The following is a 13,893-nucleotide window of genomic DNA, read 5'->3' as shown; positions in this document are numbered from 1 at the left end:
CTGGGTTAATGCACTGGTAATTGGTCTGAGTAGCTGAGCAGGAGGATGCATCACCTAATGGTGCTGATGCTGCTGTTTATACACAAAATATCACTGAAAGTCGTTAGGGGTGAAAAACTACACCCAGATTATTGATTGTGAATTTTCACTTTGACAAATTCTTGCAAAACTTTAACAACTTTGATTTAAGCTCAGTCACTATCAGGCTGCTCCACTCCTGTTTGTCTGTGTGTGCGTGTGTATGTGTCCTTGAATCCTGCTTCATGTGTGTGGATGCTAGACCTCAAATCAGCACAAGTCAAATCTGCTCAGGGTCAAATGATTAAGGAAATGTCCACCAACAATAGATTTCTTTTTACCGCAACTGTGACTATTGATTTGGAAAAAGATGATTCATGGTTGTTTGTGACTGCAGAGAAATGTTAAAGGACAAAATACAGAAAAAAATAGATGAACACATTGATTCTAGGTGCATTGCTTTTTTACTTGTATTTTACATTTCTTACAAAAATACTTTTCATACAAAAACAGCTTCACGACTTCAGACAGAGCCACCAGCTGCTGTCAGACAGACGATGACGTCAGTGAGACAGAGAGACGAATGTGATTCATGAGAAAACAACAGAAACAAGTGAATTTCCATGGAAACAGCAGCTGAACAAGGAAGAAGAGAAAGAGGAAGTTTAGTTTCTGAGAGAATCGAGAAGACGGGGAGTGAACAAAGATGACATGCGACCTTATATTCAAAAATTTGGTCCACATGCTTCAGCAGTTCAACCCAAGTGTTTGAGCCTAAAGCAGGACGAAGAGCTCTGACTGGTGAATGTGTTGAAACGACACAGCAGAAGAGAAAGGTCAAAGTGTTTCAGTGCCAGTTTCTGCTGCTTTTACAGAGTTTTTAGTTCAGTCTCCACAGAAGCTGCAGGCTGTTGAAACGGAAACTCCGCCCACTGAAACTGAATGTCTCAAAGTCTTCTGGGTAAAATGACCAGCGGAGAGTTTGTGTGTTCTGTGTTAAACACACGTATGGGGCTAAAGGGGCACATTCATGTGTCAACCTGCTGCCCCCAACTCACTGCAGCTTCAGAAAACACATGTAAAGATCCAAACGTGCTACAAATTCTGTAAATCTGTTACACCTGCTTTACAGGAATAATAATAGAACATTTCCTTAATTTCAATAAACATTTAAACAGGAATTGTAAAAAGAATTTATGAATGAATCATTAGTCAAACTACTTCACACACCATCAATCAATAATACAGATCTACAACCACAACATGAAACTGATCAAATAAACCACTTAAAAGTGGCCCACTCAAATTGTTTTTCAAATTCTATTATTCATAAAATGTATAAATGTAACAACTGGTTTATTTAAGAGAGTTTTATGCTATATTTGTAACTTTGAAATATTGATTGATGGTTTCATAGTTTTATTTTTTAATTCTTACTCAGTGGTTCTGTTTTTAGTGAAAATATGAAATTGAGAGAAGCCATATTATTTTTTCTGTGATGCTGCTGCTCCTCTGGACACACAGCAGTGGTCACAACAGAGTGTAGTGGTGATGGATTGATCAGAGCAGGATGTAGAGTCTGAGCTCTGACTTCAGACTTTTTCGAAGGGGAACAGATGTTTCTCTTGTCCTCTCTTCTCTCGTTTGGTGGTCGTCTTCTTCTTCAGTCCGCTGCCGCTCCCTCCGTCCTCCTCTGTTTGTCTGTTCTGGGGCCAAGACATGGCCAGAGTCTCTGATGCCGTCTTGGCTTCATGGTTTCCGCCACCTTCGGCCGCCGCCTCCTCGTCCGATGAGAGACCAACGCCGTCTCCTTGTGCGAGGCTGCTCAGCCCCTGGTTCTTCCTGCCGTAGCGCTGTTTGAGCCTCTCTCTGATCAGGAGGCCTTTGACCAGCAGAGTCCAGTTAGAAATCACTCTCTTCTCCTTTTTCTGGAGAATGGAAGAAAAGAACAGATGATGTGATGTTGAGGGTTTTAGAGTGAGAGCAATAAGACACATTGATCAAGTTACTCATTAATAACAGTCTTACAATCACAGACTGACTGCACATTAAAACATCTGTAACATCAACAATCCTCGGTTTATCCTGCAGGTAGATATTTTTTAGTTTACAATTGATTTTATGGGTGGAATTTTTTAATATCCAAGAATAATTAACATGGGGAAAAGTGTTATATATTCATACTGTATAATGTATGTAACTATAAATAGGAACAAAATCCTGTTAGTAAACATTTTGCAACAGAGAAATCACATGAGGAGGATTAGTGGCAGATTCTTGTGACAAAGAAAAGACAATTCATAAAGAACTTTTTTATCTCTCATGTGAGTTTTAATTTTATCAGTTCCATAAATGTGTCAGAAAGAGAGCATGCTTCTGATCCGACACACACACACACACACGCACACAAACACACCTCCTTCTCCTTCTGTTTCTGTAGCTCTTGTTCTTCCACCCAGGCGGCTCTGAGAACCTCCTCATGCTCCTCACATACGATGTAACCGTCCGTCCTGAAACACAGGAAATAAAAACATTTCAACAATAAAGATAAAGAGGTAATAACAAAATATGTTTTTTAATTTAATACGTTTTTCTAACAAGTCTATTTTAATCTTTTTCCTCAGCAACAGAGTCCATTAAATCTGAACTGCTGTCAACACCGGAGTCTGAGTCAATGAATCTTCTTGGTTTCCATGGTGACTGTGACGACCCTCATTTCTCTCTCTCTCTCTCTTACACAGCGTGTGAGTATCCTCCGTGGAAGTCGAAGCCGGTGACAGCGGGGGCGGCGTCCATCTCCAGCTTCCGGGCAACGCGGTGCAGGTTGGGCAGCCTCAGGTGAACACAGCCCACAGGTAACATACAGGGCTTGAACAGGTACACGTTACCGTAGTCGTTACGGGGAACCTGAAGGCAACACACACAACACGCACGCAGAGTGAATGACAGTTCAGTCAATCAGTTCACTGAGAAATTTAACAATTTAACCTATAGGTGAGTGAGTGGAAAATGAAGATATGTAAATATATGCATATGCATTTTAATTCATTTTCATTAGTTGTGTTTTAGTTTGGTCTATAACAGAAATGTTGGTAACACTTTATAATAAGTGCACACTATTAAGCATTAGTTAAGCATTAAATACTGAATCTATCACTTATAACACATGAATACTCATTAGTATGTTTTACTTATCATTGATAAGCACTAACTGTAATTATAAACTACATACTAATGAGTATTCATGCATTATAAATGAAGAATTCCGTATTTATTAATGCTTAACTAATGCTTAAAGGGATAGTTCACCCTAGAATGATATTTCGCTCATTATCTACTCACCCTCATGTTGCATGCGTAAGGTTCGCACTGAGACCGACTCGAGTCTCAGTCGGTCTCAGTATCAGTGCGAACCTTGCGCATGCGCGCTGGCAGCGGAAGACCGGACAACAGACACTAGGAGCTAATGCTACAAACATGCTTGGAATGTGGACTTATTTAATTTTTTTCGGGACAATTACGCAATTTGGGGCTTCAGCACAAGATGGACATTACATACGAGCATCATGGAGGTATCTGGATGTTTTTTTGTGTGTGTTTTTTTACGAAGAGCTCTGGTGTCCCTTTGCAACCGTTGCATTGAAATGCACTGCTACGCCAAGACCCCCTGTAACTCAGAGAAGGGACGGAGGACTCTGAAAATTCTTCCAGCCCTTAGTCAACATGAGGGTGAGTAGATAATGAGCGAAATATCATTCTAGGGTGAACTATCCCTTTAATAGTGTGTACTTATTATAAAGTGTTACCGAAATGTTTGATCCAGAGTCACATTGTTGAGTTAGTTTCCTTTAGACGATCATATTGTTCCCCTCAGGTCCTGAAAAATCAGTGAGTGGGCAACGGAGACTTTTTTGTGTCTCTCTGGACATTTTGGCCAATTTGACTCTGTGGCTTCATCACTTGTCTCTCTCTGATGATGTCAGTTACCTTCCCGTCCACGGCCAGCGGGGGCTGGTACTCCTCCGTCTGCCACTCTCCAAACAGCGGCAGGTCTTTCTCCTCCTTCTGCTCTGACATCATCCTGGCCTTGCGAGAGCGATTAGAGAAACCCCTCACCATCTGACACGGAGGAGACACCAACACTCATCATCATCATCATCATCATCATCATCATCGTCCTCATCTAATAAACTGAGTTCACACGAACAGACACTGTAAACCTCGGCTGAGACGCACAAACAGGTCAGTGTGGACATCCACTTAACATCATGTCTCTGTAGAGATGAAACACTGAGATAATCTTCTGTTTGTGCTGCGTTCACTGTCTCTAACATCAGTTCATCAGTTCATGTACGCATCTGACCAGTCAGATGCGTACATGAACTGATGAAGCCTCTTGGATGAGAGGTGAAACGTCTTCCTGGACAAATAACGAAGTCCAGTTGCTTTTGATTTAACCTCCTTTGAAATACTATGACCTGGACAAATGAGAATATGCACCGGCTTGTCTCTAACATTAAAGGGATAGTTCAACATTTTGGCAAATTGGCCCATTGCCATAATCGCTATAGTCATAGCAGTAGGTTCGTTACCTTTAATTGTCGGTGTAAGCTATTTTTAGAACGGAGGAGCGGAGCGGCAGGCTGCTCAGAGCTACGCTATGGAGGCTAAAGGAATTTCTTGGTTTTCCTCATCAAACTCATCAAATACACAACCTAACAACTCCAAAAGGCTGTCGTGGACAAGTTGTGAGCTGCACAATCACCACGCTATGAGATAACAACGGAACGTTATGAGACGGAGCTGTTTTAGAGGTAAATTCATGCAAAACCGCTGATGCGCGTTGCGTTCAGGGACAGTTTTTCAGCAAGCAGACTCTGTATTTACCCTGTATTTACCTCGAAAACGGCTCCGTTTCGTAATGTTCCATTATTATCTCATAGCGTGGTGAATGTGCAGGTCACAACTTGTCCACGAAAGCGTTTTGGAGTTTTGGGATTTTGTATTTGATGAGTTTGATGAGGGAAACCAAGAAATTCCATTAGCCTCTGTAACGTAGCTCTGAGCAGCCTGCCGCTCCGCTCCTCCGTTCTAAAAATAGCTTACACCGACAAATAAAGGTAACGAACCTACTGCTATGACTATAGCGATTATGGCAATGGGCCAATTTGCCAAAATGTTGAACTATCCCTTTAAAACACCAGATCATCCACGTTCTGCAGGTCTGTGAAAAGTCTGTTTCCACTCTGCAGGAAAACAAGCAGCTTCCTCTGAATCTGAATAAACTCAGAGCAGTAAAACGTCTCTCTGTTAAACCCTCAAGCAGCTGTTTGACAACAAACCACAGCTCAGTAAATCACAGAGGAGAAGCACCGGTTAGAGCAGTCAGGTTGTCGGAGCTGATCTCCATATCAACAAGGAGGTTTTCTTTCTGTCATTAACGGTTCCTCTTTACATGAATGAGTCACAGGGACAGACACAAAGGGACACATCGGGTTCACAGAGAAAGAAATAAGAGGAAGATGAGAAAGGAGAAGGAGAAGAAAAAGAAGACAACGACTCCTCCTCCTCTCTGACCTTGAACGGTTCCTCCCCCAGTCTGACTGTCCGAGCTTCTTTCAGCCACGTGTCTTTGGAGTGGAGCGTGTGGACACAGTCTCTGTGGACACACAGTCAAACAGAACTACAATCACAATCAAAACCACAATCAGATACTTTATTGATCCCAGGAGAGAGGGGATTACGTTACATTACAGCTGCTCTGAGAACAGAGAATATAAAGAGGATAAAGGTTAAGACAAAAATAAAGATATATATACACACTTCTAAATACGTACACAAAATATAAGAAAAATCATGTCCTTACACTATAATATATATGAGAACAATACAGTACCACCAATATGCAAATGTAAATGAATATGAAGATTGCATGGTCATTTTATCTGTGTAAGTAACTAAACAAATAACTGGGTTGTGGAGGTGAGTTCAAGTTGTTCAGTTTAACGGCCACAGGCAGGAGTGACTTCCTGTGGAGCTCTGAGCTGCTTCAGTGTAACTTCACTCATCACTGACGTCCACGTGTCCGTCAGATCATCGTGTAACATCAACATCCAGTCTCTGAGAGAGTTCACACCTGATCACTGAGGTTTAGGATCAACAGAGGGCCTGTCCCAATATGCACAATCGGTCATACTTACACGCTTGGGCACTTGGCGTGCGCGTTCATGGGCTTAGTGTAAGTGCGCAAATGTGTCCCATTTCTCCAACGACCAAACGTGCAGCGCACTTGATTTTCACTTTACCCACACGAGCGGTATTTGGCCAAGTATAAATCCCACAATGCACCACGGTGAAGTCTGCCGTCACCGGGAGCCACAAGCCACGATTGGGAAATGCCATTGAATAAATTTCAATAAAATGAAATTAACTTTCTATCTCATAATTATGACTTTTTAATCTCATATTTTATATTCATCACGCTCTGTTCATGTTTTTATATTATATATATATATTATATTTTCGTTTTTCTGTTGTTTTTTTACTTACGGAGTTGGGCTTACACTTTTGTGATTTGAATCTTGTGCATAGAGAAACATTTGGAGTAAATGAGACTGTGATCCAGCAGCACTGTTTATTAAAACTGTTGCTGTGCTGTGTGTGTGTGTGTCGGAGTTGTGCTAGTGTGCACAATGGCACTCAGATGACAGGCTTCACTTGTCAAGTATGTCCCGATTGCTTTTAAATATCCCCCCGCGTGCTTGGACACTTAATAAATGCTTGCACACTATATGCAAATGTACGTTCCACCAGCAAAACGTCACCAAAGTGTGCGCGTGATCAAGCGCACTGAGCCAAGTGTGGAGAAATGGGACAGTGCCATCTCATCTCAGTGACTGTTGCTCTGTGGCACAGCTTCAGGTTTAACTCATCCCACAGCGCCACCTGCTGGATACTGACACTCAGAAAGTCCGTCAGCAGTGACTCCTACAGAGGGTCTGGTCCTGACTGAACCAGGTCCAGACTGATCCACCACCTACACAGACCAGAACTAATTCTGCTTCGGTTGCTACAGTTCATAAAGTGAAATAAGTCCAGTTTACAAAATCAAAAATAAACTAGTATGACCTCCTTGTTACCCCCGGTTACACTACAGGTGATGTTTCTAGATGATTGATAAAACTTAAATATCAGTGAATCACATCATTCAGACTCATCTGTAAAACATCTGCACCGTGTACAGAGGAGGTTTCACAGCTGGTTTCTCCTGTTGGAGGAGTAAGGAAAAGTTTCAGAGTGTTTGTCCTCTGTCATCCTCTGTGCTACAGTATAAACCATGCTTTACCAGATTTAACTGACCCCCCCCCTGCAGCACAGACCTGGAGTAGACCGGCTCTCCTCGGCAGTAGCCCAGCACCGAGGCCGTTGGGGGGTAGATGGCTTCGTACTTGAGCAGGTGTCTCTTCAGGGCGTACAGAGGGTGGTTCTTGTACTCAGTTATGGAGACGGGGAGAGGCTTGTTCAGCAGCTTGTTCTGGACCTGAGGCAGAAAAACAAAGAGTCAGCACAGAGGATGTAACTGATGTAAGAGCCATAGTTTATCATCAATTGACCATTAAAGACAGACAGTGAATCACCTGTGTCCTCCACTGAGACAGAGACAGAGATCAACTGTCCGCCAACTGTCTGTCTGTGTGTTCGTATGTAGTGAAGAGAATGTTCACAGATTTTATATTTCTAATATGTTTCTAATACATCAATAAATAATTAAATACACCTGCATTTATTTATTTTATCATTGAGTTTTACAGCCGTCACTTATGTTCAGATAGGTAAGAGGTGCATTTTACAGTTTTGATCTTGTCTATGTCTCTGAATATTTTCATTGACTTTGTCAAGTGTCTTAAAATATGCTCATGAGTAAAGTACTTTTTTATTCTCATTATTGGAGGCCAGCATTTCAGGGTTTCATTCAAATGAATGATTTTCTCTGGGTTAACTCTCTGCAGCTGGGATGAAGACTGATGAAGTCCCAGGATGTAACCTGGAGGGTGGACAGTCTTAAGTTTCGACCTCCCACCCCACAGACAATGTTCATCTTTTTAATTAGTGTTATGTTATTATGTCAATTTACAGTTCTGACGTCTTTTTGTGGACCTGGGATTATTTTAATGTGCAGCATCAAGACATTTTTGCTCATCCACCACAGTAAAATCAGTGGAAAGACAGAAAAATGACATGTTGAAGAGTCCTTATCGTCCTCATCGGAAAGACGTTACATTTAATCAGATTTCTTTGTTTGTATCTTTTGATCATTTTGTGTGTGTGTGTGTGTGTGTGTGTGTGAGTGAGTGAGTGCGTGTCACCTCCTTGTCCTCCTTCTTGTCCCTCTCGTCTTCAGGTCCCAGGAACGGCTCCAGCGTTTCCTCCCACCAGTCGTCGTCCACCCGTCTCTTCCTAGATGACGTCATCCAGGTGGGGTCGTACTTCCTCCCCATGTCTTTCACGAACCCGTCCCCGTCCACCGACACCACGTACGTCACCGGGGCCGTTGCATTCTGGGAGCAGAGGTGAGGCATCCCGACGCCGTGGTCGACGTCCACGCAGACCCAGGAGGATGTTTTGTCCACGAACACCTCCAGCCACTCGTCCGCTCCGGGCCCCTCCCTCTTCTTTCTCCTCCCACCCGTTTGCTTTGCTCCGTTCTTCGTCGTTCCTCCCTCATCCTTGTGCTCCTCTTCCTCCACCTCATCTTTCACCTGTTTCTTCCCTCCTCCACTTCTCCTCTGTGAAGCTGCAGGTTTCTTGTTCTTCCCCACTTTGCTCTTTGTCTTCGTCTCCTCTCGCTCTGACTCTTCACTCTCCTCCTCACCGGATGCCTTAAACTCCTCCTCCTCCTCCTCCTCGCTAAGCCCCGCCTCCTGCTCACTGTTGCTCTCCTCCTTGTAGCTGACCTTGGAGGCGATGCTGCGGCGTTTGGAGTTCTTTGGTCTCTGTGCACCGGATGGTTTAGCCTTCTCCTCCCCCTCCTCTTCCTCCTTCACCTCTTTCCTCTTGGCCTTCTTTCCTCCTCGCTCTCCTTTTGCTCCAGACGCTCTCTTGGTGCCAGGAGAGACCTTTGGCTCAGGGGGGGAGGGCGTCCTAGAGGTGTCGGCGTTCGTCTGGTTCTTCTTAGAGGCAGCAGTCAATGTTCTGGTCCCGTTTCCCTGGAGACAGAGACGATCACTTCAGATCAAACAGCAGCTAATAATGTGTCAGCAGCGCAGGATATAACATATCAAAACACACGTGTACAGTTGAACATCAGAGGATGTTTCAGTTCTTCCACTGAGGAGTTTTAATATGAAATACAGATTTATTTATCAGCTCAAGATGATCTAGTCTAGTACAGTGGTTCTCAAACTTTTTTTTTTACATCAATTAAACCACGGACCTAGCCTGACAAGCCAGACTATATCACTAAAATGTATAGTCTGGAAACGACCGGTAGACCTCGGCTCAATCCAGGGGGCGGGATGATGGCTGTCTTTCAAACTGCCTCTGCACGCAATAGGGTAGCGCTACGACCAATCAGAGCAAAGAGCAGGATGACGTTAGCCTGACAAGCCAATTAAAATCTACGTCGCCATCGCGTTAAGCCCACCCAACGACTCTCTAAACAGATAGAGCGCTGTGATTGGTGAACACAATCGGTGTTCGAGACTCAAAAAGTTCCTACGGCTCGTTTCTAGACCCACCTACGGAGCAAATATTTTTGCTACCGCTAGGGTGCAGCTAGATTTCTAGGCTACCACGGACCCCCAAATGGACAAAATTTTGAAACAAACACCAGAAATCACAAATATTTGTTCCCAGAATGAATAATGTTACTTTTTTTTAGTCAATGTAGGTTAAAATTACTGCCAGTGGCATGAATTTTTGGAAAGATTTCAAGAGATTTCTGGGGAAAAAATGTGGTGAAATTTTGAGAAAAAGTTGGGGACCCCCTTGAACCCTCTCAAGGACCCCTGGGGGTCCCCAAACCCCACTTTGAGAACCATTGATCTAGTATATAAGTCTCTCTTTTTTTTTTTTCTAGTTGTCTGTGATTGTTTCTTTCTATGCCGATGTTTAACTGTAGCCTCTGTGTTTTTCTAACCTGCATATTAATTTCAGAAAAATCTGTAAATAATGTGTTTGTGATGTTTCATGTGCAAATAAATCAAATCAACTCAAATGAAGTACATGAGGACATTTGTAGTGGAGCAGCTGGTTTAATCCAAGTCTGAACCAGGTTTGTGTTTCCTCTCTCTCCAGTGGATGAGTCAGAGTGACTGTGACGTCGGTACCTTTGCTGTCGGAGGTTTGAAAGGAAGCGGCTGGAGCGACAGAACCAATCGGCAGAAGAGCTGCAGCGAGCGGAGGACAAGCAGGAAGAGCTGCAGGAAGACAAACACAGGACCATCATCATCGTGGCCATAGACCTCTGCACCTTCAGTCACATGTTCAATCATTAAAGCCAAACACCAACATGAGTCATCTCCTGGTGGGTCCGGGCTGAGAGGCTGGCGAGCCGCCTCTCCAGCTGAGCCCGTGGGTCCGGACGCTCCTCATAGGGAAGACTGGGGTTCAGGGTGAAGGTGGCTCTGAACCTGGAAACAACAAGGACGGGTGTTTCAGAAATCTGAAAAATGTGATCTTGAGGTTTTAGTTTTAAATTATATTCTCGTAACTGCAATTTAGTGACTGACTCGTTCAGGCAGAGAGTTGGTTAAAACTATGAGTCAAAATGCAGAATCAAATTTGTTTTCATTTCTAATGTATTTTCTCCATTCATCTTCTTTTGATTAGCCTGAATGAGCTCAGTTTGATCTGTGTATACTGTTTTGTCTTGATGTAAACAAAAAGCAGAAGGTTTAATTTACATCTACTTAATAATTGATGAGATAAAATGATGATTTAAGGTTTAAATAAAATTTAAAATAAAAAATCCCCAGTGTCCTCAGGTCACTTTACATAAGACGAATTACGTTCTCTCACCATCTGAGGAGTCCACTGAGGTAGTTGTGGTCGATGCGTTCCTTAGCAACCAGGGCGAAGTGGGGGGGCAGAAGTGACAGAGTAATGGCGAGCAGGTCGGGTTCACTGCACAGACGGTTATGAAACATCCCACTGGCCAAGAGACACATGAGGTGAACCTGGGAAACACAGCACAGGTGTGAGGAGGCCAACACACATCTCACAGAACACACACACACACACACACACACACACACACACACACAGGTGCAGTGGTGTGCCTCACCTTGTGTGTGTCCACCAGTAGGTCCTTCTTGCATCTGTTGATCACCCTCTTCAGGTACGCCTCGAACTCCGCCTTCCTCTTCTGTCTGACCAATCAGAGGTGACAGTCAAACAGAGACATAAATAACTGTGAATGAGTCAATGAATCTGAAATAAACACAGTTTATTATGACAAACCAAGAAAGCGGGTCATACAATTCATTTGATGCTCATGCGTTTGACTTCTGACAACATGAAGAGGGAGGAGAGACGAACCAAGACTTCAGATATCTATCAATGATATTTATCATAAAATAAAATAAAACAAAGCCATAAAATAAAGAAGAAATAACCCTCCACACGTGTCACTCACCTCTTTCTGATCTCTGGAGTCTCGATCTCGATCTCCACAGGTTCAGAGGGGAGGGGAGGGTCCGCATGTTCACCTGGATACAGAGGCTCATCCAGCTCTGACACACACACACACACACACACACTTAATAAAGTGGAGATGTAAGAAAACAAAACAAAATAACTGTTACTCATCTTCACCTTCCACTTCCTCCCAGTCATCCTCATCTTCCTCACTGTCCTCCTCCTCCTCCTCCTCCTCCTTCTCTGGTCTCTTCCCAGGTGGTGGTGGTGACGTCATCATGTCAAAGTCATCTTCACTGTCGACCTCCCGCTGCTTCACCGGAGACTGGAAGTATTTACTGGTTTTGACAGGAGCGCTGGATTTGGTGGTGGTCTTGGTGGCGGACTGGGCACTGGGGTTGGTGGTACTGGTCTTTGAGGTCTTACTGTTACTTGCTGGCAGTTTTGAGGACAAACGTTTCTTGGGTTTGACCTTCCTCTCAAGTGTCTCCTCTTCCTCTGTGACACAGACAGAACAGATGTTTATTATGTTATATATGTGATTCAAGTTTTACCCCATTTGTACTGAACCTTGTCGTCACACTTTCTCCTCCCTACTGTTGCAAAACTATCAAACTGTTAATTAAACATTTATTTTTTAGCTGTAACTTGTCTTATGCAGCTCTATGTAACTGCACAATATAAATCAAACAATTGAACTAAATCCTCATTATAGTGCATTATTTGCTTTCCATTAATCTCAACTGCATTAGCCTAATGCATATTTACTATATAAATCATATTCAACGACAACACACAAAAACAAAAAAACAAAAATGTTGCCTCAGCTTTTGGGACCACTGGAAAAGATCAATTTCTATACGATAAATAGAGTGAGCACTAATCACAATAATTAAAACTGTACAGTGGTCGTCGTGTTTACACTGCTGTTGTTACTTTGACAAGACACATGGAAATGAGATGAGAGAGGAACAGAGATGCAGATGTGAAGAACCAAACAAACATCTGTCACAACAAAACAAAACAAGTTAGATGTATAGAGGAAGTGACGCTCAGGTGAGTCTGAGTCTGGAGATCAGCTCCAGTGACCAGGATGATCATCAACAACCCTCGGCATCAACACAAACCTGTGACGGTTCATGTTGCTACTGACACGACTGAATGAGCTGAATAAGATCAAGTGGCTCTGCCCTGAATGAAGTGAGTCAGTGACAGAGCTCATCACAGTCTGTCATTATAACACATCACATGTTCACATGATTGTTTAAAAGCTGCAGAAAGAAGTTCAGTCACTGAGGTTTATCAGAGTTCAACATCAGCTGGGTCATGTCACATAACATTTTTGCATATTTACATCTAGTTTTATAATAGTAGATGTTTCACTGTTTTTTTTAAATCACTGACTCTACAGCTCAGTCTGCATCAACAATGTTATTTTTCATCACTTCGACCATTAATAGGGACATGTGTTTCAGGGTTTTTCTAGTGTTTCTGCAGCTGAACTTTATTTTGACAGTCTGTTAGCTGCTCTCAGTCTCAGTCCAGGTGAGTCGTCCCATCGTACCTGCATCTTTCTTCTCCTTCTCCTTCTTTGCGCTGCTCTTTAGCACCTGCCTCTGCTTCTTTGTCCCGGCCTCGACCTCTTCTCCCTTTCCCCTCTCCTCTCTCCTCTTCGCCATCTTTTTCTCTCTCTCGATCTTTTTAAAAAGTATTATTCAAACGTCTTTTCACTAAACCAGGCGACCAGATGTCCTCCAGCTCCTCTCGCTCCACGCCGCCGTTGTGTAAGTTACTTCTCCAACATCTTTCATAACAACAAACTCCGGCTGTGGCGGACGCCGGACTGTGACGTCACATCCGCAACGCCACATCCGCAACGCCTAAAAAAAATGTTGCTGCCTGGTTGCAGCATGGATATTTCCATGGGTTGCACCCTCTTTTTACAGTCTATGGTTGCACCCATAGAGGCTGCACCTGGGCTGCACCCATATAGCCTGGTTGCACCCTTGCACCTGCCTCCTCTTCATTTCCATTTAATTTGAAGGAAGTTCATATAAAAAAATGAAATAAAAATAAAATGAAGATGTAGAGAATATTTGAGGATAATAACATACATTACATTTTTGTCCAAGATGATATTGAATCCCAGCTTCTCTATCTTATTGGGACATAATCGGATATAATGTGTGAGTAGTCACTTATATAAAGAATGGATAATTTTGACAATATAGCCTATTT

At 43.0% G+C, this 13,893-nt stretch overlaps 1 protein-coding gene across 1 annotated transcript; it reads right to left on the bottom strand.

The window, feature by feature from the left end:
- Window positions 1-1,591: 1,591 nt before the first annotated feature.
- Window positions 1,592-13,510, bottom strand: xpc (xeroderma pigmentosum, complementation group C). Its single transcript, XM_085781403.1, has 14 exons — window positions 13,220-13,510; window positions 11,833-12,153; window positions 11,654-11,750; window positions 11,303-11,387; window positions 11,038-11,195; window positions 10,529-10,649; window positions 10,347-10,436; window positions 8,385-9,224; window positions 7,398-7,558; window positions 5,596-5,677; window positions 4,006-4,137; window positions 2,756-2,925; window positions 2,435-2,528; window positions 1,592-1,946 (listed from the first exon to the last, which is right to left on the bottom strand). Exons 1-14 carry the CDS (start codon window positions 13,332-13,334, stop codon window positions 1,611-1,613), a joined length of 2,802 nt encoding a protein of 933 aa, XP_085637529.1. The 5' UTR covers window positions 13,335-13,510; the 3' UTR covers window positions 1,592-1,610.
- Between the last annotated feature and the right edge of the window lie 383 nt (window positions 13,511-13,893).

Source organism: Trachurus japonicus, chromosome 7, assembly GCF_045865225.1.
Source record: "Trachurus japonicus isolate A0001 chromosome 7, Traja_1.0".
NCBI lineage: Eukaryota > Metazoa > Chordata > Actinopteri > Carangiformes > Carangidae > Trachurus > Trachurus japonicus.
This window is presented reverse-complemented; position numbering and strand designations above follow the sequence as displayed.